This window comes from Mus caroli, unplaced genomic scaffold (genome assembly GCF_978045245.1).
Source record: "Mus caroli unplaced genomic scaffold, Mus_caroli_1 scaffold_16, whole genome shotgun sequence".
Taxonomy (NCBI): Eukaryota; Metazoa; Chordata; class Mammalia; order Rodentia; family Muridae; genus Mus; species Mus caroli.
This window is the reverse complement of record NW_028227271.1, coordinates 610,565-638,334: the sequence shown is the minus strand read 5'-3', so window position 1 is coordinate 638,334 and position 27,770 is coordinate 610,565. Positions and strand designations below refer to the sequence as shown.

The 27,770-nt window shown below is 48.2% G+C and overlaps 1 protein-coding gene across 1 annotated transcript; it reads left to right on the top strand.

Annotated features, from left to right (window-relative positions):
- The first annotated feature begins 1,071 nt into the window (after positions 1–1,071).
- Pde1b (phosphodiesterase 1B) lies at positions 1,072–27,704 on the top strand. The gene is made up of 16 exons (XM_021183379.3): positions 1,072–1,231; positions 1,320–1,442; positions 17,519–17,632; positions 18,879–19,061; positions 19,226–19,292; positions 19,627–19,743; positions 21,890–22,030; positions 22,380–22,480; positions 22,571–22,696; positions 22,816–22,917; positions 23,856–23,976; positions 24,200–24,281; positions 24,577–24,685; positions 25,139–25,269; positions 25,760–25,882; positions 26,353–27,704. Exons 2-15 carry the CDS (start codon positions 1,333–1,335, stop codon positions 25,861–25,863), a joined length of 1,608 nt encoding a protein of 535 aa, XP_021039038.1. The 5' UTR covers positions 1,072–1,231; positions 1,320–1,332; the 3' UTR covers positions 25,864–25,882; positions 26,353–27,704.
- Positions 27,705–27,770: the final 66 nt, after the last annotated feature.

Sequence of the window (27,770 nt, the reverse complement as noted above, 5' to 3'; positions counted from 1 at the left end):
CTTGTTAGAAAACCAGCAGTCAGTGAATCCATTTCTATTTGCAGATTGCATGAGAGTTTCTACGGTGCCAAAGTAGGTGTTCATTCAGAGAACAGAGAAACAGAACTGGTTCCCATGGTGGGACACGGTTGGATGGAAGAGGTTTTGCCCTGTCACACAGTCTTGAGTTCAAATTCTACTTCCTTGTGTCACAAAATGTTTATTCAGCAGAGAGGCTGTTCTACACTGGGCCTTTAGCTCTTACTTTTTTTTTTTTTTCTTTGAATGCAGAATAAAATGAAGTCAGCTGGAACGGCTGCAGGCCTGAAGTCCAGGCTAGCTATCAGGCTTGCTTTCCTGTCTGTGTGCAGTTACTGGGTAGTTAAGGAAGGCATGGGGGCTGCTTGATCTGCAGAGCTTTAAAATACATAGAAATTCCCTCTGGGCGGGTGGCAGGAGGCACTGTGGGGCGGGCAAAGGAGGCAGGTCCGGAAGACCCGGTTGTGGGAGCTGAGGCCAGCTGTGGGATGCCAGCATTGCTCAGAGCCACCAGAACTTTTCCTTTCAAAGACAGGACCGCGGCGTGTGGGGGTTGGCCTGGCTAGGTTCTGAGGATTGTGGCTTCACTCCACCCACGGCCTGGTACTCCAGGGAGAAAGAAGGACCACCGAGGATACGCGGGCAACCAGCCACGCGTGGAATCTTGGGACCACATGCGCGCATTCACAGAAACTCTGAACACACCCAGGGGGAACCACCCCACCATCCACACGAAGTCCTGCGGGCCGCCCGCGCGCGCTGTCAACACGCACTACCCCTCTCCCCGCCCCCCGCGCGCAAGGGCACACGCAGCAGCCACTCGTACTGGGCGCCTGTGAGCGCGCTCGCCCTTGGGCGCTCCTGAGTGTGTGCACCCCTAGGCTCTCTTGCGCTCCTAGGCGAGGGGGAGGAGTGGCTACACTGCGCGGTAGACCGGCGGGCGGGCGGGTTGAGGAGCAGGGAGGGGAGAGGAGGGAGGGGGCCCTGGCCGGCGGAGGAGGAGGGAGGCGAGGAGGCGGCTGTGGCAGCGCACGGCGGTGGTGGCGGAGGTAGCGGCGGCGGCGGTGGCGGCGGCGGCAGCGGCGCGGAGAGCTGGAAGCTGGAGTCCAGAGCTCAGCTGGGTAGCGTGAGAGAAGCAGCCGCAGGAACTGCAGCCCTGCTAGCTTGGGCCGAGCAGAAACACACCGGCCTGGCTGGTCCACGCCAGCCGCAGGTGGGAAGGGTCTAGGATGAGGGGCGAGGGTCTCTCGGTAAGGGTCCGAAGCTGAGCAGAGGGGCTGTCTCCTCCTTCTGTTCTCTAGACAGTGGCTGAGCATGGAGCTGTCCCCCCGCAGTCCTCCAGAGATGCTGGAGTCGGATTGCCCGTCACCCCTGGAGCTGAAGTCAGCCCCCAGCAAGAAAATGTGGATTAAGCTACGGTCTCTGTGAGTCTCTGGCGGGGGGGGGGGGTTGGGGGGGGAATGTGTGTGTGTGTGTGTTGAACTCTCTTACTGCGTGTATGTGGTGCTGCAACTGGAACCAGGCAGGTAGATTCTCTTGGTCACACATGTTGGCAGGTGCGAGGAAACATGGCCCTGACATCCTTGTCCAGGTCACATGTATGGGTTCTCGGCAGAATGAGTCTGTTGGTTAGAGCAGGTTTAGGAGTTGCAAAGCTTGTGCTTGTGTTTGTGGTCCTTTGGGTGACAGGCTGACACGCAGCAGCGCGAAGAGGCAGCGCACTGTATGTGCGGTGTGACAGGGCTGCAGACAGGCAGCGTTCAGGAGGTGCCAGGCTGACTCACACATATCCATGTGCAGGGTTGTGCAGATGTGAGACCCATCATATGCAGTGTGCACGAGTGTTCATGGGTCACAGAGGTGTGAAGAGCACTTGCACACCGATGCAGATCTAGTGCACAGAGAGATATTTGTGCCAACCTGTGGGTTCTATATATCTTCTTTGGGATTGGTTGTTCCCCCTGCATCCCACAGGGAACAGGATGAGGGTGCCCTGCACTTAAGAAGATCATCTGCTTTGGTGTCTGGAAATTGCATATTAAATGGTCTGGAGGAGTGGGTGGAACCGTCACCTGGACGCTAGAGGACCAGGTGATTGATAGTGAAGAAGACTGATTGATTGACAGGAACAACGTGATTGGCTTAATCAAAGCCTTTTTATTTATATAGGATCTCTCAGGATCTCCAAGCACTTGTAAGCTTCATTCCTTATTGTGGGACTAGAGTACATGGAGAGGACTGAAAGAGGAGAGGACGAACTCAGGTGTTTCATGCACCATTCTGAGAGAGAAAAGGAAGTTTTCTTCCTGCCCCTCAAAGCAGAACAGGATTGGGTCATGTACCATGTTTACCCCCCAGGCAGGTGCCATTGGGTAATCTCTACAGTCTGTGGATTCTTAATCAGAAGATAAGAGAAGATGCACATCTCCCTGAGAGATTCCCTGCAGCTCTAGAAAAAGAGGAGAATAGATAGGAAACAAAATGGTAACCATTCCCAAACCCTGTTCTTCTCCAGTTCCCTCAGCAGCAAGTATTGAACCATTTCTCTCTGGGTTCTGACAGAGAGGGAATGGAGGTAGGGAGTGGACAGATGCCCATGTCTGTCTTGTTCTTCAAATATTTTACCAACAGTGATGAGCTGATGACTTTATATTGGGCAGGTGAGTCTGGTTAACGTGCTTGCTGTTTACAGAGGCCTTAGGGAGAATGAGGCACAGTGGGCAACAAGGCTTAGAATCCAAACGTGCTCCTTTGTCCTCCTCCTTTGCTGCCTCTGGCCAATGCAATTTGCTGGATTCTGTGAAGCACAGCTTTGGAATGAGTTCGAGGATGAGGAAATGGAAAAACGGATTGAATTGATTTTTGTTGAGTGGGTCTTGATAGAAAAGGATGCTCTGTCAATGGTCACTAAACTGAGGACAGAGTGTCAGGTGAGAACGTGGCTGAGAAGAAATAGGAGTCAGGGGTTACAGACAGAATTCCAGCGTCTCAGGATGGCACTAATGGCTTCTCATACATTCTCTTGGCTCTCATTCTAGGCAGCAGGGCCATGTAGTAGAATGGGTTTCCTCATTTTCATCACTCTCCACACTTTTCTAGCCAAACAAAAATAAATCTTTCCTGAAAATTAATGGCTGTTTCCCTCTTTGATGTGAGAAAAGAGAACCCCAGAGGTGGTACTGAACTCTGGAGAGAGAAAGCAGTGGAGGTTTCCATAGTGCCTTTTTTAGATGGCCTTCCATGGTGGGCAAGGATCAGTGGCCTCACTGGTTAGATAGATGACTTTGGTCTATCTCACTTCAGCAAGCTGGTCCTAAGGAATACTAGCTAGCTGATTGTTCATCCCTAGGAGTGGATTCTCAGTCTCATTTTCTCAAGGCACAGAAAGATTTAACGGTAGAGCCCAGGTTGATGGCTTTCTGGATTTGAATATTGAGACGGCTTTGACAACCTGAAGAAGGATTTCTGGCTTTTTTTTTTCCCACCCTTTCTTTCTTTCTAGGTGGGAGGAGTTTCCCAGCCCTCTAGTCATTGTTTCTAAAGAGGTGAGAAAGGAGGAATTCCCTAAAATGGAAATGGAACCTCCCTTCTCTCTCACGGGTGAGGGTAAAAGAGGCTATTTAGTCTGGAAACAGGGAGGTAGACATGCCTGTCTCAGGTCTGGGCACTGAATGGTAAAGGAGACAGATGGGATTTCTACATATCTGAATCTTTTTGTATGTATCTTGGTTCTCAAACACAACACATCCTACCCGCCCCCCCCCGCCCCCTTTAAAGTTCTAATCTAGGAATAGAGACTCTTAGGGTGCTTTTGCCTCTGGACAGAAAACCTCCACTAATCCAATTGTTCAGGGTAGTTTCTTGTTGAAAAGAACATCCAGGAATCCCATTTCTCATACTAGGACCCCGTTGAGGATCAACTAAGAATCTAGGGCTATATGAGTTAGGGAATTCTCCAACAATGGGATTTTACTTCTGGCTAGAAGGAAAAATTTTCTAACTCAGGAGATTCACAAATAAAGAGACTGAGAAATGCAGTCTGAAAATTAGGGGCTAGTCATGTTGATTTAAACATCTCCAGCTGAATAAGAACAATTTGACCTGGCTGTCCACCCTTATCTAAGACAAGAGGGCACTGGGGATCGTGGGGGAAAGATACTACAACTAGATGTAGAAGGAATTTTCAGGATCTGTTTAGAATCAAGAAAAACCCCAATTGGTTTTCTGCTTTTGCTATCTATCTATCCATCCATTCATTTATCCAACCAACCATTCAAGAACAGTCTGGGCATCTTGTTCAGGGCAGATAGAGTACTAGCTGTTGGGCTTATGTTACTGGATGAAGTGAATATGCTTCCTGCCCTTGTGGAGAGTTGGGAAGGCACACCTTTTCTCATCTTGCTACGTTTATACAAGAGGTAAAATTCTGACACTCTGTGCTTCTGCCCAAGTCTTTCTTTTGGGGGCCATACACAAATGAAAACACAGATGTGAGTTCTGTCTCCCAGGGCATACAAGCATCACTCTCATCTCTGCCCTAGTTTCTCTCAGGATTTTACATTTTACAGATAAAAATTCCCTCTGTGTGTGGGGCAGTGTAGGCACAATCTTCTTTTCTTGTCTCTCCCCTGCTTCATTCTCAGGACCCCAGAGGTTCAAGGTCATAACAGCTGAGTCTAGAACAAGGATGTGTTTGAAGTGATTTTTTTGCTTATCTTTGTTTCATCTGAGTCTCAGGTGGCACCTTGAACAATATAGGCTCTCAAGAAATACTATTATAAGGGAATGAAGAAAGAAATGAATTAGTTATGTGTGGGTGAAGTCATGACATCCAGTTCTGTCTCTGACTCTGTGGTGCGTGTTTACCTCCACACAGGAGGGAGGGGTGAGCAGGAAATGGAGGTAGAGGAAAGGGAGATGGTTTGGTTGCTGTTTTTTCAGGAGTGGGATCTCAGATCAGAGCCAGGAACTGAATGAGTTACATAGATATAAAGGTTGTGTTTTGTGTGAACAAGAGACTGAAACTGTGAGTGTGAGACATGTATACCTATAAGTCTGGATAGAGAGTGACGCATGCTGGAAGCACAGCTCCGTGATGATCTCTCTCTCTCTCTCCTCTCCCTTTCTCTCCCTCGGTTAGGAATGGTGTGTTTGACAGTTAATATTCTGGGAAGGTATGCTCTTACCTGAATGCTTCATGTGGTTGTAGGCGTGGACAAGATGAAGTATAAGTGTATGTGAATGAGCATGTTGGTAATGGGATATGATGTATACATGATCTTTTGTGTGTATTTGTGACACATTCAAATATTTTGGCAATCCTGAGGGAGATTCAGAGGACAGCAGGAGGAAGCTGAGGGACTAGATCCAGATTGATTGATTCTGACATTTGGTTCTCATATTGTATATGCCCTATCCAGTAATCTTATGTGGCTTTAACTGGTATTGTAAATCTTGCTGTCATTCACCCATTCTCTGCATATAGCCGTGGAGCTGCTGTGAAGATTGCGGGATGAACTGTGGCTCCTTCCAACTCTAGAAAACATGAGCACCAGGCCTCTTGGTCCTCAGTGGGAGGTTTATGTTTTTGTTTTTGTTTTTGTTTTTCTGTCTTCCCTGAACGAGCCCTTTCTCCTTCATTTCTAGCTGTCACCAGGGAATCTCTCCTCCTTGGTTTTTATACCTTCTTTCTTTCTCACCAGACACTTCACATTTCTACTTCCTCCATAGTGCTGTGTGAATGAGGACTGAGTGGCTTTTGGGCTGTAGAGGGAGAGGGAATTCTGCACTAAGATGGGGAGAGGCCCAGAGACAGGCCAACTCAAATTCAGATAAAAGAAAGAACTTCCCATGACTGGTCAGAACAGGTATGTGGAGGTTGGTGACAGCTGAAGGGCAGAGAGAATATTAGGAGATGAATTTAGGCTCAAATTCCCACTCTGACAATCCTGTGCCGTGTGATCTTGAACTCCTAGACTTTGTTTTTTGATATTATCTATATGAAAGTAACATTAAATGATAAAGTGTGGAGACCTTTCAGTATGGGGGAGCTTGCTTTGTGAGGGAATGAATGGGGGACTAATGACTGGATGGGAGAAAAAGATGAAGATTCAGGAGACAGGAACATGAATTATCAAGTTAACTGGGGCATGATTTGGTAGAGTCTTGCTGATGAGTGATCCCATGGGAGGGGTGAGGACATGTGTCCGAGTTCAGTGAATGAGAGGCTAATGGGGCTGGAAGGATGATACACTGTGAAGGGTGTGGGTTAATGTGAAAAGGATAACAGGAGTCTTTGTTACCTAGTCCTAATGGTTGAACAGGACAAAGATGGAACACTCTTAGTTGTAAGCAAGGGTCAGCATGGGAAGCAACCCTTCCTCTTTTACATTCATCCTAAATACTTGGCTTGGAGTAATATCATCAGGCTGATCATATCCCTCAGCTACCTGGACCCGTGGAGAATGGGGCAGGGGGTGGGGGGCAGGGGGCAGTTCTCACTCCTGGGTCTGCTCTTCTTCCTTCATTCTCAGCTATGGCCAGGGAATTTCTCTTCCCTAGTTTTTATAGTCTCCCTCTTCCACCCCATGTCTTCTATCTCTACTTTAATATCTACTTTTTATTTTAGAAGAACTCTACAAGTCCTTTAGAACCCCAATACTATTATGCTTGCCCAAGAGCCCCAAGAAGCAGGCTGGGGAGACAAGGTGGTTCTACATGGCTTGCACTTGTCATTTTTGCCCAGAAGAAGGTGAAGAGGTTGGGTATGTAATAGGCCTGGCAGACAAGGGGGATTCAGTTAGAGAAAAGCCTGGACCTCTTTAGACCTTTCCCTTTTCGTGCCCTCTCAGACTAGAATGGAGGAAAAGAAAACCTTGAAACCAGGTGTGGTAGTACATTCCCACAATCTAAGCACTTGGGAGAATTTAAGGCCAACTCGGGCTACATGAGACTCTGTCTCTAAAATAAAAAGACCAACTAGCCAGCCAGTCCGCTAGCCAGCCAGTATCAAACCCCGACAAGAGGTTTTGCCTGTCTTTGAGTCAGCAAAGGAATGGTTGAAGAAATCCCAAGGCCTTTGTCCTCTCCCTTCTTTCTCTTTGACTCTTTCTACACCATCTTACCACTTTGCCCCTTTGTCCCAATTTTTCTTGGGTTTCCCTTCTTTCCTACACTAATTTTTCCTCCTTTTCTGTATCCCAGTTGCCTTCTCTGTCCCTTTTGTCTTCACTCACCCTTTCATGCTTTCAGCCTCCTACTCATTCTCATTCCTGGCTGGGAGCCAGCGAACCTCTGGAGAGGCGTCCACCCTCTAGGTGTTGCTGTGGTGACTATGGGGTAAGTTGGCTGCAAGACACCCTTTGGGGCTTTCTTCAGAGTCCAGACTCAACTCCTGCTTTCTGCAGGGCCTCTCTTTTGCCTGATCAGCGACCTCATCCTCTCAGCTCCTCCAGGGAAGAAGCCAAGTAATTGCCTTTGAGTCTCAAGGGGCTGGTTTTCTCAAGTATGGAAGTTGAGTAGCTATTTTCCCACTCTCTTCAGGACAGCTTCAGAGAAAGAGGCATAAAATGAGGGCAGCAGGTGGGGTGGAGGTGAGACACTAGGAAGGCTGAAGTTGTTAGATATGAAGATTGTCCACTCAGGAGGGAAGACAGCTGGTCCAAGAGAGCTGGGAGAGAGTTCTGGGAGGAGCTGAGCTGAGCTGGATAGGGGGAGGAGGTCCTGTGTTGCAGTAAGGAGAAAAGTGGTTGTTAAGCATTCATTGCAGGCCTCCCCAAGTGGTGCTTGTTAGCCATCCTCCCTCTGTTGTTGCAGTAGTTTCTGCACTCTCTCATTCCCTAGCTCCTTCTCTAACTGTGGTTCTTATTCTTGGTTGGGAAGAAAACATTAGGTTAAGATTCTACTTCAGCATGTGGGTGGGACCTTAGCAATCCCCAGAGGGACACTGGCGGAGTTTGTCAGAGAGAAAGACCAAGGTGTATCCAGAGAGGCCTGTGGCTCGGGCTGGGAGAAGAGTCAGGAATATTTAGGGTTGCTTTGGGCTGAGCTGGGTTCTCAGGGCAGTTGAATGTGCAGCTGCAATGCGAAGTCAGGTTTGCAAATAGTTACAGTGACTGCAGTGGGCCGAGAGGCTGCCAGCTGGTATTGGCATTGTTTAGGCTGGGAAAGGAGTGGGCCTTCTGGGTCAGGTACCTGGGGAACCTTTCACAGACAGGATTAAGGGCCCATGAAGCTTCCCCTTTCCTTATACATCCTCAGCTTCCCACTCCCTTCTGTATCAGTCATCCAACATCTACCCTGGCATCTTCTCCCTAGTTCTGTCCTCTATGTCCACCTTGTTTGGAAACTCCCTTCAGCCTGAGCTGAGTGAGCACACTTGCCAAGTTTCAGAGCTTGGAGCATCTGCACCAAGCTGGAGCTTTAGGAATTCCAACGTGGAAGATATGTAACATCTCCTCTGCTTGCCTTTGAAATGTCAACAAAGTTGGCTGTTGTTTTGATTGCTGCAGAATGTATTGAGGGTAGATATGAAGTAGAACTTCTTGGGAAATTCACAAAGGTTAGAAAAAAGGAAGCTATCATTTTCCATTGAGACCTGATAAATGCTGATTTGGGGGAAGCAGTAAATTAGTCAGAAAGGAAGGACTCTAGAACCTGGGAATCAAGGCCAAGAGACCCTGGTTCCCTATTGCCTGCAATGCCTGGCCCTAAATTCAAGAGCTACATGGGCCACAGAGGAAGCAATTGGTTCCTGGAGCTAATTGATAGGATTGGGGAAAGTACTGGGACCAATTTGCAGTCCTGCTGACCCAGCCTTCTGCTGCTCTACACACCTGCAGCCATTCTTGCCAAACTTCCAGCTCTTACCCATCTTAGATTGCTTTAAGCATCTGGTCAGTCCCCTAGAAGCAGAACATCTGCTGGAGACATCTGCTGGGATGTCTAAAGGACTAGTGGGGTGGTTTGTGGAGGTAGTCAATAAGCAGAACTCCACAGTTCAAGGAGGGGCCAATGAACACGTGAGCTGGAGAAGCACTCTTTTGGATAATGTCTGGGCACCCCCCCATCTTTCTTCACCTTGTGCTATTGCCAACCTTTCCCAATTACTCCCTTTGTTAAGGGCTGGAGTCTGAGGGAGAGGTGGTATATTTGCATGCTATATCCAGTCAGGCACTGGGATACAGGTTTGTATTAGTCTGATCTAAGACTGGAACTGCTTAAATTGTTTCTTTCCACAGCACAGTCTGGGCTGTGCTGGGGCTGTTGCTAGGAACAACTGTTAGAAATGGCTTCTAGTTAGGGGACTGGGGAGTTGTCATACACCGGCAAGGTAGAAGCAGACCTCATCACTCTGTGCCTCAGTGTTTTTCTTGGCTACTTCTGTAGCACCTCCCAAATTTCTTTACCTGTTTATCTTTCAGGACTTTCTACACCTTTATCTCATCTCCTTTTGCTCTTTTAGGATGGAAGGTATTGACAGTAGGCTCCCAGGATGGAAAAGTATTGACAGTACATCTTCTCCACCCCTTTCTCTGTCCAGTGCCTAGAGATCTCCCATGGCTGTCGTGACTACTATGTCAACCTGAGGTCTGCCATCTTCCAGAATGGCATCCGAATTCTGCCACTAGGGGGGCTATTTTTATCTCTGGAGCCACCCCCGCCACTCTGCCCAGCCAGCTGCCAGTACTAGGGTTGCTCAGATAGCAATGGGAACCAGGGATGGAGGGGAATGTATGGCAAAGATCTGGTTGCTCTTGGATTCTGCAGCTCCAAGCTTTGCATGGTCCTTGCCCCTGCCTCTGCTTCCTCCCAGTTTGTGTGGACTTACAGGGGAAAGAGAAAAGCCCTAGACACTTGGAGAGATTGGAGGTTTTCCATGCATAGCTCAGGTTCCATTTGAGGACTGCATGAGAAAATTGGGTCCTGGGCACTAGTGGGCGTTTGGGACTTTGTTTATGGAAGCCTCTCAATGAATATTTGAAAACTAGCTAAAGGGTTGGACTAATGGCAATATCCGTCTGCACAGATGTACCACTGTATAGTTCCCAAAGTGCTTTCGTAACTATCTCATCAGGTCCTCACTAGACTTCTGGGAAGTGTGTGTTATTTACCAGATTTAAACATGGAAACTAGAACTCAGAGAGATTTTCCCATGGTCCTACACAGTCAGCAAAATCGAGGCAAATAAATTCTCCTGAGTTTTACTCAAGTCATATTAAAATGAGACCTAGCTGATATCCTTGTTTATTTGTTTCCAGTTTCTATGATTTTTGGATCCTTGAAATTATCTAGGTACTTTCTTCCCCAATACTACCCAGTCCTCTCTCTTCTCCTTTTATCTGACCAGAACCAACTTTTGTCCTTTATGCCAATAATTAGTCCTTGATACACGAGGGAGAAAGCTGGGTGTGGGAAGGACAAGGAGGTCCTGTGCTTGGGCTTTCTCTACCTCTAATTTCAAGGGGTAATGTAAGAGGGGAAGAAGAGACCTTAAAGGAGGGGAGCAGAAAAAAGTGATGGAATGAAAGCAAATGGGGAGAGGATTTGGAGGGGAAGAGGGCCTAGCAAGAAGGGTCAGGAAGGATGGAAAAGAGCAGTGGAGGAGAGGGGTGAATAAGAACAAAGCAGAAAGCCAGATGTGATAACACATATGTTTAAACCCAGCATTTGGAAGGCAAAGGAGTTTGTGAGTTTGAGGCCAGCCGTCATGAGTTCCAGGGGTAGAGAGAGAGAGAGAGAGAGAGAGAGAGAGAGAGACCCTGTCACAAACAATCAAACAACAACAACAACAAAAGAAAACCTAATAAAACCTCAACAGCATTCAACAACAACAACAACAACAGCAATAACAACAACAACACCCAAACCAACCAACCAACTAAAACAAAAACAAAGCAGAATGACACATGTTTGGAAGTGGCATAATGAAACTTGTAACTTCTTATATTAACATAAACATTAATAAAAATATATGAAAGAGCTGAAGGGAAATCTACACTGGACTTCTTGTGGGGGTCTTCATATCTCTGTCTTTCCTCGTAGCCAGATGACTTAGCTGCTCAGTTAGAGGTAAGTGTGTGGATTCAGGCTTCAGTTCAGGGTGTGGATGAATGTATGAATCCTCCCACTACAGGAAAGGGATAGTGATTGCCCCTAAATCTCTCCTTACTAGGAACTGTCTATAATCATAGGCTGGAATAGGTGACACAGCATCTAGTATGGGGGTGAGCAGTCATTTTTGTCCAGGCATCTTTCCTGCTGTTGGACAAGAGAGCAGAAGATGATGAGATAGCCTCTTCAAGGATTTCCAGTTTAAATTAATGTCTACCTCTCAGTGGGAAAGTTGAGATTAGCAGAACAGGGCTGCAGGCAGGAGAGCAAGCACAGCTTGGAGGATGCTGCTGTTTTGGAAATGAGTGCAGCTGGCTGTCACCTGCTCCTCTCTCACCCATCCTTCGCAATCAGCATGGAAAAACAAGCCAAATGGCTTGGCCGGAGACTCTGATGCTGGGTCTAATCCTTTCTGAGAGCACTAAGCAGCTGGTGGCCATGGTAGGGAGGGTGAGGGCACAGAGAGTGGTCACTCTCCTTTCCTCTCCTTTCTTGGCCACCAGTCCTCTAGAGAGCAACCGTGGACTGCAGTCCACTTCCACTTGTCCCACCTCTCAGAGACTCAGAGCCGCTGAGAAACAGCAGGTCCTTAAACTTCGTTTGTTTATACTGCTTTAAGGCCTTGGCACGGTGACAGTCTTTTTTATTTTTCTGCTTCTGAGAGGTAGGGAAGGAGGGAAAAGACCCTGTCATAAAACCCAAACTCTAGGTCTGTTTCTCCCCCCCCCCCCCCTTTTTTTCTGGCCACACTAGTGCCTGTGAGACCTTTCTCTCATTCCTCGCCTATCAAACGACCCTAGATTTGAGGATACTTTTTGCTTCAACCCTCCTACCTCCTCCTTAGCTCCGCCCCAACCCCAGGGGACCAATCATAGCCCCAATGAGCTTGTATTGGTGATGTCATCTTGCAGCCAATCGGGAAGCTGTTAGGGCTGTGTGCATAGTCCACTTGGCGATGAAGACGCCAGGCTCTTTCCTGTCGGGTGTCAGGAGGAGAAAGAGGGGTCTTGGTCCTCAAGGTCTTTTGGAAGCCTTATTTTGCCCCTCCCGGGATCAGTCCTCCTCCACTTCTGAGCAGTGTTAACCTCATTCTGGTTAAGTCACGGTGTCCCCCAGTCTCCGTATGTAAGATGAGAAAAATCGAGGCTAGGAATTATTTGGCCAGCCTCGTGGATTTTTTTTTTCTGTTTTCTTTCTTTCTTTTTTTTTGATTGTTGTTTTCTGCCAGTTCCCGCCCACCCCCTCCATTCTCTTTGTTTGAACAGGTCTCCCTCCATCCCCCGACTTTTCATTCACTGTGCAGTGGGGTGCACTTCTCTCTGCCTGTGAGCTTTCTCTGGCCTCTAACTTCTGCAAATCCCTTCCCAAGTGCAAGTAATTCTGTGGGGCCCTCCTGCCTTGAACATTCTCTGAGGTGCGCTAAGGATCCTAGAAGAAGGGCCCTAGAAGAAGCCGGGATTTGCAGGAGCTGATCTGCTTAGACCCTATGGTCTCCTTCCACTCCTACCATAGACTTCTCTGTGACAGATTCAGGATGGTTCCCTGTCCCTGCCTCCGGACATTGCCTGCTAATCCCTTTTTCCCCAAACAGGAGCCCCACCCCCTTAGAGCAAGGGGCTGGCCTGTGCTATTTCTGGCCTTTCTGGGACTCTTCTGACAGCAGATTCTTGTTTTCAGTCTGATTCAGATGTGAAACTTTTCCCGCGGCCTCTCACCCAGTTCCTGTGGGCTAGGTCTCTGTCTCATCACCCTTCTAGCCAGGCCCTTTCTGTTCCCTGTTCACAAAGTGCTCTCTGGTCAGTTTCTCAGTCCTGTTGGGATTTGGAAGAGGAAGTTGGGGGTTCGAGAGGGAGTTGTTCCCCAGTAAGGGCCCTTGTGCCCTGGGGTCAGCTTTTTGATACTTTGAAGTAGGGAACTTTGATTTCCATGGCAAACCCTGTTCCTGTCCAGAGGAGCCACCTCCAGGGCCCCATCCTCAGGTAGGTGCCAGGGAGAGAGGAGGAGAGGGGAGGGCAGGAAGGGGGGCATGAAGAGGGCTGCAGGAGTGAGGACAGGTTGCTTGTAAACTCTCATATTTCCATTTCTCTGTTATTTATCATATCTCCTATTTCTATATCTCTCTGCTATTTTTGCTTGACTATGACAGGTATTTTCACAGGGGTTCTCTCTGTTCTTCCTGATCCCTGGCATCATTAAGATCTTATATACCTGCACCCCCAGCCCCCAGCCCTCATGTCTCTCTTCTCTCTGTAGGCCAGATTGGCTTTGAATGCATTGCATTCTTCCTGTTTCTGCTTCCCAAGTGCCAGGACTATTTTTTTAAAACCCCCATTATTGGAGGGGAGCACAGGGCCTTGTATATGTTAAGTAAGGGCTTCACCGATGAGCTACTATGCCTCAACCCTTTGTTTATCTCCCCCTCCTCTGGATTGAGGCAGTCTTTTTCTAAGCCTCCTGTTTACAGAGATCTTTGTGGCAGTCTTAGTACTGGAAGTAGTGGCAGACAGCTTTGGAAATCCCCAGATGGGCTGGTGGGGGCTGCAGTCTTCTCTGTGGGCTACTATTTCTAGAGTCTTTCTTCCAACTGAAGTTAGAGGCGTCTGGGGCCTGCCAGGGTCAAGACTGGAGGGCTAAAAGTAAAGGAGGAAGAAAGTGATGGTGGAATTGGTATGGCTGGGAATGGAAGGAATTCTGGGAAACTTCAGTTTTTGTGGAAGTTTGATAAGGGCTGGTTAGTATTGAACCTCTTCTCAAGGGAAGGGGCTTTTCATGGGTCGAACTCTCTGAGGTCTGAAACAGAGGGCTGTTCTAGAAGTGTTGTAGGTGAGGAAAAGGACTGTAGCTAGTGAGGCATAGGGGGTCTTCTCTCTGAAGGACTTTGAGATAAAAGAGGCCTTGCTGCCTAGCATATGGTGTGTGTGTGTGTTTATTTGGCTTTAGGAGGGTGCAGTTCAGCACCGGGATCCTCTCAGCTGCTCGAGTCCAGATCCTTTTCTTGAATTCCTTGTTTATCAAATTTACTCTTTAATCTTCTTCTCCCTCTCCCTGTCTTTCTGGTGTCTGGATCATGTTTTGTTCAGACTCCCACAGAAGATCCTGGGTCAGTTCTAGCAGCCACAGAAGGTGGAACTTGAATGGGCTGTTTAAAGTCAACCTACGGTTTCGCTCCTGTCCCAGGGCTCATCATTAGTCTTTCAGAAGCCTGGCTGGGTAGTGCCATTTTGTAAGCTTTGGCAGATGGCCTTTCACTTGATAGTCTTCCCAAATCTTCTCTAGTTGATGAACTTGCTCTGAGTATGGAGACCAAGGTAAACCAGGCACTGTTTGTACCACACTGATAATTGCCATGCCCTATAGTTCACTGACAGGTCCAGACAACAGAACATTAATGAGGTACTGGCTGAGGCTGTGGTGCAATGTCCTGTGTCTCTCCACATGCTAATTACACTGTCAGATTTGGGCTGTCTTAATACTACCAATGTACAGGGACATAGGTAGGTCCCCTTAACTTTAGTGTGAGTTGTTAGCCTTGCCAACCTGAAACTGACAAGTCCTGTGATCTTGGGCTCAAGGTGCTTCCTATTTCCTAAAACTCTTGTGAGATTCAAATGAGGTTTTAAATTGTATAGTCACTAGTCACTGGCATTTTCTGTCATCTCCATTTAAACTGGATTTCTTCTCCTGGGCTGGGATTGAACAGGCAAGTGCTTGCTGGATTTAAAGGACTGGTTGGGGCAGAGTGGGGGCCAGTGACAAGGAAATGGTAAATGGCTCAGGGAGTAAAGAGCTTCTGGGGCAAACCTGATGACCCGACTTCAATCCACATAACTCTTGTGATAGTCAAAGGAGAGAATGGAGTACACCAATTGTCCTCTACCTTACACACACACACTCACACACACACTCACACACACACACTCACACACACACTAAATTTTAAAAATGCATGCCTTCCTTTGGTCTAGCAAATGTTCAGTGAGGTTTAGAATCTACTAATTTAGAATTATGATCCAAGGTGATGTTGGTATCTGCTGTCTCTAAACCACTTTTATCTGTCTATCTATATGTCTGTCTGTCTATCTATCTATCTATCTATCTATCTATCTATCTATCTATCTATCTATCTATCAGTGAGTGTTGAGACAGGGTTTCTCTGTGTAACCCTTGCTGTCCTGGAACTTACTCTGTAGACCAGGCTGGCTTTGAACTCAGAAATCCACCTGACTCTGCCTCCCAAGTGCTGGGAGTTCAGGCATGCTTTTTAAAAAAATATTTTGCTTTTATGTGTATGTGTGTATGATTTTGTGTATGGTATGTGTATACCAACTGTGTGTGAGGCCAGCAAAGGGTGTTAAATCCTCTGGAGCTGGAAGAACAGGGGTGCTAGGAACTGAACTCAGGTCCTCTGGATAAGTAGCTAAGTATTCATCCACTGAGCCATCTCTCCAGTTTCTCTTGGCTACATTTTATTTTTATTTTATCTCGAGGCCACATTTTAATGCACATTGATTAGAATTAGTGATTGGTCCAGGGATGTATCTCAGGAAGTGAGCTTTGAACCTGGGATTTCAGCCTCAAAGACTACAGTGTGGTAAAACCATGTCAAGGAGTTGGGTTTGTGCATTGGAAATGTGGTTTGCAATCCTTTCCCTACCTTTCTCCCTCTTTGGCCCATTGTGAGGATAAAATGAGATAAAATAGGAGAAAACATTTTCAAAATGTAGAGCTGGCTGCATTGTTAGCAGTTATGCAAATAAATGCAAATGAGAACTCGTGGGTGTGGCTGTTCATTTGGGAGCCAGCCCTTATATTTCCTTAGCTTGGTTGGAAAAGACAGTGGTGGGTATTGAATGCTGGGGACAGGGTTTTTGGGTGGGGGTGGGGGACTGGTGAGTGAAGTAGCAGATGAGGGTAAGGTGTGGAATATGAGGAGAATTAAATCACAGGCAGTAGAAGATTTTCTTTCTGTTTTGTGTTACCAGGACTAAGTAGAGAGGGAGGCCCTGTCTGGGCCCAAAGAGTGCACCTTTTTGTTCTGTGATTTTCTGGCAGTTCCTGGCTGGTGGCCCTTTCTTGTTTATTTGGCTGGGAAAGCCTTCCAAGATGTCTAGTCCCTTTTCTGTTTCTCTTTCCTTGTGTAGCAGAAATGGACTGAGCTTTCCCTAAGCCTACCCTCCTTGTCGACAACTGATTGTTTCTACATGGAACCAGTGAGGCATGGGTAATGAGGTGGGCAAGAGCCTACTCAAGAGGCACAGGGCTCCTCCTTCCAGCTCCCCACCCCCAGACTGGCCCCTTTCCCTTCTGCCCTATTTACTCTCAGACATATGGGCCAGGTGGGCTGGGCTCTGAGGTGGAACTTGGCTGGTGATACTTCCTGGGGCTAGCTATTTTGAGCCCCTATTCCAAAGCTGCTGAGACCCCAGGTTTCTATAGCCGATTCTGTTCAGGAATGCCATTGTTCCCCCCCCCACCCCCCAGCATCCCTGGGAATTGATGCTAATTTCAGCCTCTGGTCCCTGACTCATTCTCTTTTCCTCCCTGACTCACAGTGTGACCTTGGATTGCTGAAACCCCTTTCAGTGGGAAATTGTCCTAGCTACTGTCTTACCCAGTCTGGATGGGAGAGCCTCGTATAGAGGGGTGGATGTTGGGAGGGAGCCCTAGTGTCATTTACAACTCTGAGCTGCTTTTGCTAGACTTCCAAGAAACCTCTCAGTTAATTAGTGACCCCCCAGAATTCAAAGCTGCAAAATGTGAAGGGGAAGGCATCAGATGAATGAGAAAGAACCTGGCTTCACCCTACCATTTTGCGAGGGTTAAATTTTGGCTAGGTCAGAGACGGCTTGAGGCTATCTGTGGCCTGGACAGCCAGGGGTTAACTTGCTTTGTCCTGGTTGATGGATTCTGGAATCATAATCCATTAGCTCTGCCTGCGTGGAGTGAGGCCAGGCAAAAGCATTCAGATTGGTCTTTGTTCTGTGCCTTTGCCATCCTTGCCTGGATCGAGGGGCTGTGGATGTGTTCCCCCTCCCTGCCTTGACCAAGATAATAAATGGATCCTGGGGACTGTTTTGATTGGTGTTGATCCCAAAGCCATCTCTCCTAGGGAAGTATGGAGACTGAAACAAATCACCTCCTGCAACATCCCTCCTGGGACTGCCAACTGCCTAGGCTAAAACTGGGGGGGGGTGGTGGGGAGGGGGGTGTATATTAACTTATAGGTAGAAGCCAGAGCCTGGAATGAAAAACACTGACTGCTGTTGTCATTAATGTTAGGACTATTAACATCTCAGAAGACTGAAAGTGTTTCTGCAAAGTGCCCCCTAATGGGGGAACCCCCCTGAATGGGCTGTAGTGTCTAAGCATCTGTACTTACACCCTGCAGGCTGCGCTACATGGTGAAGCAGTTGGAGAATGGGGAGGTTAACATCGAGGAGCTGAAGAAAAACCTGGAATACACAGCTTCCCTGCTGGAAGCTGTCTACATTGATGAGACAAGGTGAGAGAGGCATGCAGATGGAGAAGGAAGATGTTAGATAGGCAGAGCCCCAGAGAGGGAGGAGGGAAGGGCTGGAATGAGGGCTGCAGACAAAGAGGATGGGGCAGAGATAAAGAGGTGGAGAGATGCTGAGATAGACAACGCCTGGAAAGGGCTGGGGTGGAGCTCAGGGGTGGAGTGTTTGCTTCACATTCCTGACACCCTGGCCTGATCCCCAGTGCTGGGAAAGACAAAGGTAGAAACAATGATGCAAGGGACCCTAGAAACCATCTAGTTCTAACCTCACCCACATGGAATACCTCTTTAGACCCGTGTTGGCCAGGAGAGGTGACTCTGGTTCTATTTGGCTACTGAGGACTTATAGTACAAGGATGAATTGAAATATGTCTGTAAATTATATGCTGGCTCTTAAAGATAGAAAAACAGAACACAAGATATGCCATTCACTCATTATATGTTTAGTTTTTTTTTTCTTGAAATAATATTTTAGATGGATTAGCTTAAATAAAATTTGTCATGAAACATTCTACCAATTTAAAAACATTCTTTTTCTTGAAATTTAAAAAGAATATTTATGTTAATTTTACTTGTATATGTGAAGGCCTGCATGGATATATGTGCACCACATGCATGTCTGGTACCAACATAGAGGCCAGAGAGGGTGTGGGATCTTCTGGAACTGGAATTACAGGTAGTTGTAAACTGCCTGATGTGGGTTCTGGGAACTGAACTCTGAACCTTTGCAAGAATAGCAAGTGTTCTTAACCACAGAGCCATCTCTTAAGGCCCTTACCAGTTTCTTCTTACTACTTTAAGGTAGCTACTAGAAGAATAATTTAAGTTTATTTGTTGTCGTTTTTGTTTGTTTGAGACATGACTTCATGTCACCCAGGTTGGCCTTGACCTTGCTATGTAGCTAATGTTTGACTTGAATTCCTGGTTCTTCTGCCTCCACCATACCTAAAATTAAAAAAAAAAATTCGTATGTGAACCTTGTAGTTTATTTCTGATGGGCTATGCTGCCCTGAGCATCCCTGGAAAGTAGTGTTCCCCTTTGCTAAGTCATGTCCATAGTGATCTCACGGCCATACACAGTGGGTTGTTTCACTGTTAGAGATGTTCCATAGGAAGATAGATACAAAGAGCTGTAGTAAAATAAAGGAAAGATGAAGATTGAGTGGGAGAGACATTAAGTGGGTATAGCTGGGTGCAGGGTCTCAAGCTGTGACTTTCCTTCTGTCCTCAGGCAAATCCTAGACACTGAAGATGAGCTTCGGGAACTTCGGTCAGATGCCGTGCCTTCAGAGGTGCGGGACTGGTTGGCTTCCACCTTCACCCAGCAGACCCGAGCCAAAGGTCGCAGGGCAGAAGAGAAACCCAAGTTCCGAAGCATCGTGCATGCTGTGCAGGCTGGGATCTTCGTGGAGCGGTGAGGTTTGCCCATTCTCAACCTCCCTGGCCTCTGTTGTGCCCTCTGTCCCAGTCAGCCTAATCTTTCATGACCCTACCTATCCTGAGACTTATTCCCACAGCCCCAATTGGCCAAATTTCTCCTCCCTAGGCTGTCCCTGATTTTTCTATGTTCTTTCTTAGGATGTTCCGGAGAACGTATACCTCTGTGGGCCCCACATATTCTACTGCAGTCCACAAATGTCTCAAGGTGACCCCTGGGTTTTTGGGAAAGAGGAGAAGGTTGGGGGTTGAATAACCATTGAGACTACCAGATTTTCTGTTTGTGGTGTGGTGTGGGTTTTTTTTTTCTTCCTCTTTTAACTATTTCTATGTTCTTCTGGACAACTTTTACTTACCCAAGAGGCAAACCATTGTCTTCTTGTCTCTCTGGTACTGAGAGACACCTGGGTTGAAGAAGACCCACATAACCACCTTTGCTTTTTTGCTTCATTGGGAAGTACACCTAGAAGTCTAACTGATCTTGCCATCACAAGGGAGATTTGGAGGGGAGCTTTCCTGCCTAGTCCATTGCTTTTCCACAGAACCTGGACCTCTGGTGCTTTGATGTCTTTTCCTTGAACCGGGCAGCCGACGACCACGCTCTGAGGACCATTGTTTTTGAGTTGCTGACTCGGCATAGCCTCATCAGCCGCTTTAAGGTTTGGCAGTGTTCTACCTCTACCTCCAGGCAGGACTCCCCACTCCTCTCTGTTCTGTCCTAAAAGGTTCCCAATGCGTAGTTCCCTCATCCTGTCCCAGTGTCAGGGATGACACCCCTGCCCATCCCATTCTTGCATCCCCTGAAACTGCTGTAATCTGGCTTCTCACTTCACTCACTGCTTCCTGAGGTATCAGCCTGCAAGTAGTTAGCTTGGGATATTGTTCCTTTTCCTTCCTGGCCTGTCCCCTTCTAGCTGGCTGCCATCTGTCTCCCCTTCTGCTTCTGTCTGTGGACTCTGGAGGTCTAGAGCCCAGTGCTGTCATCCCTTGGGATTAGAGTCTCTCCATTTGTTCTCTGGGGGAAAGGGAGGGGCTAGAATGCAAACCTGACTACTAGGTCTCCAGCTCTGGTCTGTGCTGGGGATTGTCTGGAGCGGACTAGCTCTGGGCAGAACTGGGAAGGGCTGTATGCTTGGCAGAAAGGAAGACAATCTGGAAAGAAGTCTGCTCCAGGTCTTTTGGCTGGTGGGAACAGCACTGGGAGGGAATTGGGCCAGGAACGAACACTTTGGAACTCACCTCTGGAAGAGGAGTGTGAAGGGTTGACAGGTGGCTCTAGGGCATGCATGGGGTGGCACCTGGGGTGGCAATAGATGTTGAAGGTGAAGTAGCAGATTTTGAAGGGTATGGTCTGAGTAGTAAAGGCGGGGGTGTCCTCCTAGTGGTCCTCTCTTACTTCACTGGAACATTGCCCATGTAGGCTCTCCCTGACCTTTGACTCTTCCTCTTCTGACTGAGCTGCTCAGTCGGGTTCTCCTCTGGGGCTTCATGAGACCTGGCCCCCTGAACTTTCCTTGTCCACTCCAGCTCTGTCTCCTCAGGCCAAGAACTGTGGGTTCCCTTTCCAAGCTCCAGTTTCGATATGTAGTTTTCAGATGTACTTCAGATACCAGCTTTTTCTAACTCCCTCCCTATGTGGAAGGGCTAGATTTAGGGAGCCCCCAAGAGTAGCTGCAGTGAGTTGGCTTTAGCTAGCCTGCCTGACTGCTTTACAACTGTTAGCGATAGGGGTGTCTACTGCATCATGGTCAGGCTTCCTTCCCAAGCTCCATGGTCTCTTCCCTTCCTGTTCCCCCCTATTTTTCCCTTCCCTCTAGGGACACCATGGCAACGCAAAAGCAAGGGCAGTTGTCATGGAAACAGTCCTTTAAAATTCCCTGAATTTGGGGCACAGCCCTCCAGGGGTAAGGGTGGGGGATGCTCAGGACTGACTAGTGGCATGTCTTCTTTGTCCATTGTCACTCTGAAGCTTATCTGCAGAAGCCTCCCTAAGTCCTGAGCCCTGGATCCCTTCCTGGACTCTGGTGAAGAGTAGCCTTGCCCTCTAGGAGCCTTGAGTCTCTTGAAAGAGGCAGAGATATCCCAAGGGCATATATTGTCAGGGACAGAATTGAGAGTGGATGGCTAGAGCCCTAGCTCTTGGGGTATGTGCACATGTGGGTAAATGCTGTGGGTCTGGTGGGCTGCCTATTGGCATATGTGGGGTGGAGGTGGTCAGGGAGGAATTCTCAGAGGAACAGATGCTCCATATCTGCTACAAGGATGCTCTGTAGCTCATCTTATTCTTCCTTTGTTTCTGAGCCCTTCTCCATGGTATTAGATTTGGGGGTGGTGCAGGTGGTTGGAAGGTAGGAGGGAGGCTTTCTTTCCTTTCCTTAGAAATCTCCATGGAAATAATAATTATAGATGCTCTTCAGAGAGTACTTACTAAATGCCTTGTACTTTTTTTTCATTAAATCCCAGGTTGGTAGTAGTATCTTTATTTTGCAACTAGGAAGGCACAGGAAAACATGTGGATTATCCAAGGTCACACAGGCTGCAGGTGGTAGAGCCTGAATCTGAACTAGCAGAGCCAATGCTAGTCCTTTAGGTCACTCCCAATTCTTTTTGGGGAAGGTGGGTGGATGAAGTGAGGTGGAGGTCTCCCTATAGAGTCCACTCTGACCTAGAGCTTGCACACTTTTTGCCTCAGCCAAGTGCTGGGATAAGAGTGAGGATCATCACACCTGACTACCTTGAAAAGAGTGCTGGGATTGCCTGTCTCATTACTCTTGTGGATCCTTGATGTCACTATTCCTCCTGTAGATTCCCACAGTGTTTCTGATGAGTTTTCTGGAGGCCTTGGAGACAGGCTATGGGAAATATAAGAATCCTTACCACAACCAGATCCACGCAGCCGATGTGACCCAGACTGTCCATTGCTTCCTTCTCCGCACAGGCATGGTGGTAGGTACCTGACCATGTTCCTGCTGTTTAGGGCCTGTGGATCTAGAACTAGGAAGCCTTGGCTGCTCTTTCAGTGCCCTTTTACTTATACTGCTTCCTGGAATTCCAACACCTTCAGAGTAAAATTGCATTCACTTCCTCCAGAGAGTTCCCAGGTGTACTTCCTGTGCACTGCTGGGGGCACATGATGGGGTGTAGTTGGCATATGACTGGTGGGAACAGAGGAAGGTCCCTGGCAATTCTGAGAGTTGAAACACATGGCTAGCTTTGATGATGGGTGGAGTGAGGAGATGTCTGGGAGTGATTGGCAGAGTGCTGGCCCTACTTCATTTTCTTCCTCTTCCCCTAGCACTGCCTGTCAGAGATTGAGGTCTTGGCCATCATCTTTGCTGCAGCCATCCATGACTATGAGCACACAGGCACAACCAACAGCTTCCACATTCAGACCAAGTGAGCAATGGGGCATGGCAGGAGCAGGAGGGGCCAAAGCTGCCAGAGGAGCCCTTTATAGGGGGCTGGGCATGACATACAGCTTCACAGGTCAGAATGTGCCATCCTGTACAATGATCGATCGGTGCTGGAGAATCACCACATCAGCTCTGTCTTTCGAATGATGCAGGATGATGAGATGAACATTTTTATCAATCTCACCAAGGATGAATTTGCGTGAGTACAGGCCAGCATGTGCCATCCCCGAAACTCTTAGCCAAGCCTTCTTTCCCCCCTTATCTTTTAGTCCTACCCCTTGCTGAAAGGACTGGTTTCTTCTCTGTTTGTCCACTTAGAGAGCTGCGGGCCCTGGTTATTGAGATGGTGTTGGCCACAGACATGTCCTGCCATTTCCAGCAAGTGAAGTCTATGAAGACAGCACTGCAGCAGTTGGAAAGGTAGCACACATGGAGGGATGTGGGGCAGGGCTAGGCCGGAGAGAAGGCCTTGTGGATCAGGGTACAATGGGCAGTGGTACGCCTGGGTTCTTACCTGGGTTCAGAGACTCTCCTGGCTCTAGGCACTCATCTGAGTATACATGGGTAAGTGTGTGTGGTGTTTGTGAATGTGGCTTTGGATTTGTGTCTAACTGGTCTGATGGAGGGCATTGACCAGGAGGAGCTTGGATGGGCTTTTATTGTAATTGCGGAACATGATTTCTCTGGAATGTTGGGAAATAAAATCAATCTTTTTGGACATGTCCTTGTCTGAAATGGGAACAGTGAAGTGCCTCCCTCCACACTAGCTCCTATTCTAGCTACTGGGAGAGTTGTGTGAGGTTAAAAAAGAACAAAAATGAAGACAGGACAAATGTTATAATTCTAATTAATGCTGTTTAGAAGTGGCTGGGAATGGATAAGTGTTGTATAAGCAAGAATGGACTTGGTACCCTGGAGGTATGTGTTGACCTGTGTGTATGGTGTCTGATAGAAACTATGGCGTCGTCATAGGACATTGTTGGGGGCTAGTTAACAGCAAGAACAATGATTATCATTGTAAATAACATCACTGGGTACATATCATGTGTCAGACACTTTGAAATACTTGTTATAAGTCATTTAATTCTCAGAACAACTCAATGTGTGGCTTCTCATTTTTGTCTTGAAGAAGATGAATTATGACATTTTCAGTAACTTGCTTAGTGTCTCACAACTAGTGGGTGGTAGATATGAGAGGGAGTTGAATTCATGTCCATTGATTCTAAGAGAGTTATGTGGAAATGTGTGTGTGTGTGTGTGTGTGTGTGTATGTGTGTGTGACTGGAAGTTGGAGAATGGCCAAGGTTTCCTTTTCCTAGAAGATCAGCTTCTTTCTCTTTAACACTTCCCCTAACCAGGATTGACAAGTCCAAGGCCCTATCTCTTCTGCTACATGCTGCTGACATCAGCCACCCAACTAAGCAGTGGTCAGTCCACAGCCGCTGGACCAAGGCCCTAATGGAAGAGTTCTTCCGCCAGGTAACCCTGTCAGTGGAGCCTTTCTACCCCCTGCTCTGCAAGTTTCCTACCTTTTACTCTTGAATGGATCCCAACCCTGTAAGGTCTTTATCAGCCCACCTGGACTTTGGGTTTTGCTATGCACCCTTGTTTTCAGGTCATAGGGGCAGCATCCTTTTCTCCCATTGCAGTCATTCATCTCCCCAGCCCTCCCAACCCTGAGGCATCTATCCTCTTTCCCCAGGGTGACAAGGAGGCAGAGCTGGGCCTGCCCTTCTCTCCACTCTGTGATCGCACTTCCACATTGGTGGCCCAGTCCCAGATAGGTGAGTCTGAGGGGAAGAGGAAGGGAGATGTCTGGGCTTGGCTAGGCCTGTTCCAAGCCTCCAACCCCCCAAACTGCTTTTCTTGCTGAGGCAAGGATGAAGGGCTGGATGGGGCACTCTGACAAAGGAGAAGGATCTTTCTGGGCTCTCCAAGTTGTTCCCAATGGGAAAGCTCTTCCTTCAAGTCATTTCTCCAGGCCTTGTTATTTGCAATTGGGTCTCACAGCTGTGCTTCCTCTCACCTCTGCCTAGCTCTCCAAGTGAGACATCTTTGCTGATTAAGCACTTCCTGCAGGTTTCATTGACTTCATTGTGGAGCCAACCTTCTCTGTGCTGACCGATATGGCAGAAAAGAGTGTCCAGCCCTTGGCAGATGATGATTCCAAGCCTAAAAGTCAGCCCAGGTGACTGTGGCTGGGGTAACCATGTGTCCTGGATCATTGAATGCAGAGGGGACACCTTTATGAGAAGAGACACAGGCTAGAAGGAGGTGGGAGGGAGGTGGGCTGCTTTAGGTTTGAGAGCCTCTCTGCTTGTCACAAAAGGATGGGACTAGAAGGGTGTGACTTATACCTAGGCCTCCAAAATTTGTTTTTCCTTTAAGGGTCTATGCTGTCTTTCAGATAATACTGTTTTTGTTTTTCTTCTACCAGGAGAAAAAGAGTGGACAGGAAGGGGTATAGTTGTGGGAAGAGAGACAAGGATTTTGGGGGGTATCTAGAAGAGGGAAAAGAGAACTCTGACCCCTCAGCCTTTTATTGATCTTTTATCTCTATGCTGAGGGCTAAGAAGTAGGTTCTGAAGAGGGTTGGGTCTTATATCTGGAATTGGGTGTGTGTATGGGGTCTTATTCCTAGCTTCCAGTGGCGCCAGCCTTCTTTAGATGTGGACGTAGGAGACCCCAACCCTGATGTGATCAGTTTCCGTGCCACTTGGACCAAGTACATTCAAGAGAACAAACAGAAGTGGAAGGAACGGGCAGCAAGCGGTGGGTGCTGTTATGTATGCACATGTGTGAACATTCTAGGACTGACTGGCAGCGCAACAGCAGTCCCCTTCTTGTTAAGTCCCAGGAAACTCCTTGGCTCCTGGAGTTGGGAATGGAACCAGTCTGGCTAAAATAGGAAGCCACAGGAAAGGCTGTTTGAATGACTTGGGCTGTTCTAGAACAAGAGCTGAAGAGATGATAGGGACAGCCATAGTAATTTAAGTCATGGGACTTTGTGCACATTCCGTTTGGACCCCTTGTATTCTCTAACTGTCTCCAAATGGCACCCCTAGAGATCTGGGTAACTTGGTGGTGCTGGCTGCAATGTGTGCAGGGGCTGTGAGTGTTCCATATGGGAAGGGGTTCATGTAGCTCAGTTTTGATGCAGGTGGTAGATGAGGGTCAGTCCTCTTATTTTCTTCACATACACCTTTGGTTCTAGAAAAACTACTTCTTGGCCTAATATCAGATTTCTTGGAACTCTCTGTAGGCATCACCAACCAGATGTCCATTGATGAACTGTCCCCCTGTGAGGAAGAAGCCCCATCCTCCCCTGCAGAAGATGAGCACAACCAGAATGGGAATCTGGATTAGGGAACTGGGGGCTGGCCAGGTGAGCTGGGAGGCAGGAGGTTAGCCAGGCCAGTTTGGCTTCGGGTGGCTCATCTCTGGTCTCCACTCAGCAGGAGATTCTCCTCTTTCCAGGCAGTAAAGCAGAGAATTGGAGGCATCAGACTAAGCCAGGGTAGGGGTGGGAAGCAAGGGACTCCTACCACCTTCTTTGGTCCCACAGTTGTTTCTTGAAGGAAGAAAGTACAGGACCGTGCAGGTAGGGCAACACATACATCAGCCTTTGTGAGATTAGGAAACAGGCACCAAGTCTGGTTGCAAGGCTCAGTGAGAGCAGGTGAATGAATATGATTTCTATTTCAGCCCAGCTCACGCCATTGGCTGCCATGCTTTTGAAGGGCATTAGCACCTAAATAGAGATCAAGGGATGACTGGGTGGAATTTGGAGAAGGAAGGTCAGGTTAGATATGAAATCCTAGAACAGAACTCTGAAGTGTCTCCTTCTTTCTCTAGGTCCTCACTGAGTCCAAAGTCTTCGATGTCATTAGCACTATCCATCAGGACTGGTTCCCCCATCTGCTCCAAGGGAGTGTGTTGGTTGTGGGAGAGACAGCTCACCTGAGAGCCAAATGTTGGAGTGGGTGGGGTGTGGGAAGGGCCCCTCCCCACCCACAGGCCCCCAGTGGTCACTGTGCCCATCCCTTGCCTCTGGACTCCTTCTTTGGCCAAGCGGCCACTTGGGAGGAGTAAGCTCCCTGCAGGCTTCCTACAGTTTGGAGGGGAGGGTCAGAGATGCCAGCCCCCTAGGCCCTCCCCATCCTTCTTGCCTCCAAGTTTCTAAGCAATACATTTTGGGGGTTCCCTCAGTCCCCCACCCCAGATCTTAGCTGGCAGGTCTGGGTTTCCCTTCTCTTCCCTGAGAAAGGGCCAGAATAAGATAGGAAGCTGGCAGTTTTCAAAGCCCTGCATGGGAAGGGCAGGTGTCCCTTCAGGTTCCTTCCTAAGATGAAGTGGGGAACATCCTCTTGATCCCATACTTGCACTTCTTCAGCCCCATTCCCTTGCAAATTCTCTCTCTCTCTCCTGTGCCCAGACAGTGGCTGGGAGAGGAGAGGAGCCATTGGGATTCTGTCTGAGGGAAGTCTTTCCTGGAGTCCTCAAGAACTTGGGGATGGTCTGGGCTTGAGGGACTTGTACCCTGATCTAGATGGGTTTCTGACCCTTTGCCTCCTTCCTGTCCCCGGGAACTAGGAAGCCCTCATCCGACCAATGTCTGTAAACGCTCTGAGGTCTTCCTTCAGGATGTATCTTACAAGCAAAGGAAGGAGAGAGCAGCTAGCCCCAGTGCAAGCAGGGGGAAGTATTACCCAGTAATGTTGACACAGAGCAGGTCCTTCCTGCCTCCCTTCTCCCCGAACTGGCCCACTAAGAGATTTCCCCCTCCCTGGGGCCCCTGGTGGGTGGAAGGCAGATGGGGAGGGGCTCAGGGCGGTAGCAACTTGGAGCACCCAGAGCGAGTGCAGCCAGGTAAAGCCTCTTCCTGTCCTCAGGCTCCTTGCCCCACGTCACCCCATATAAGGCCAAGTCCAGGTGACTGCCTCCTCCTCTCTTGTAAATACATGCATTTGTACAGTGGGCCCTGTTCTTGTGAAGTCCATCTCCATGGTCATTAGACCTGCCACTCTGAACCGCATGTGACTCCCCCATGCTCTTGGTCTCCCAGGCCCCTGCTATAGCCAGAGATCAATAAAGAAGGGAGACCGGCTGGATGTGTGTGGTGTTCATTAGGTAGAAGATCTCTCACGTGTCTTTTATAGTGATCTTCTAAGCTGGACTAACCCTGCCATAGTATTTTCCTTGAGTGTTGGAGAGGGATTCAAGTGAAGCCTATCTGGGGGGTGGGGGTGGGGTAGGGTGGGGTACACAGCTCT

Bases quoted from the DNA above. Each gene is read 5' to 3' on its own strand.
- Pde1b (XM_021183379.3), top strand. From the start codon at position 1,333: ATGGAGCTGTCCCCCCGCAGTCCTCCAGAGATGCTGGAGTCGGATTGC. The intron at 22,481-22,570 runs GTGAGCAATGGG...ACAGCTTCACAG, and splicing joins AGCTTCCACATTCAGACCAA to GTCAGAATGTGCCATCCTGT. The intron at 22,697-22,815 runs GTGAGTACAGGC...TTGTCCACTTAG, and splicing joins CTCACCAAGGATGAATTTGC to AGAGCTGCGGGCCCTGGTTA.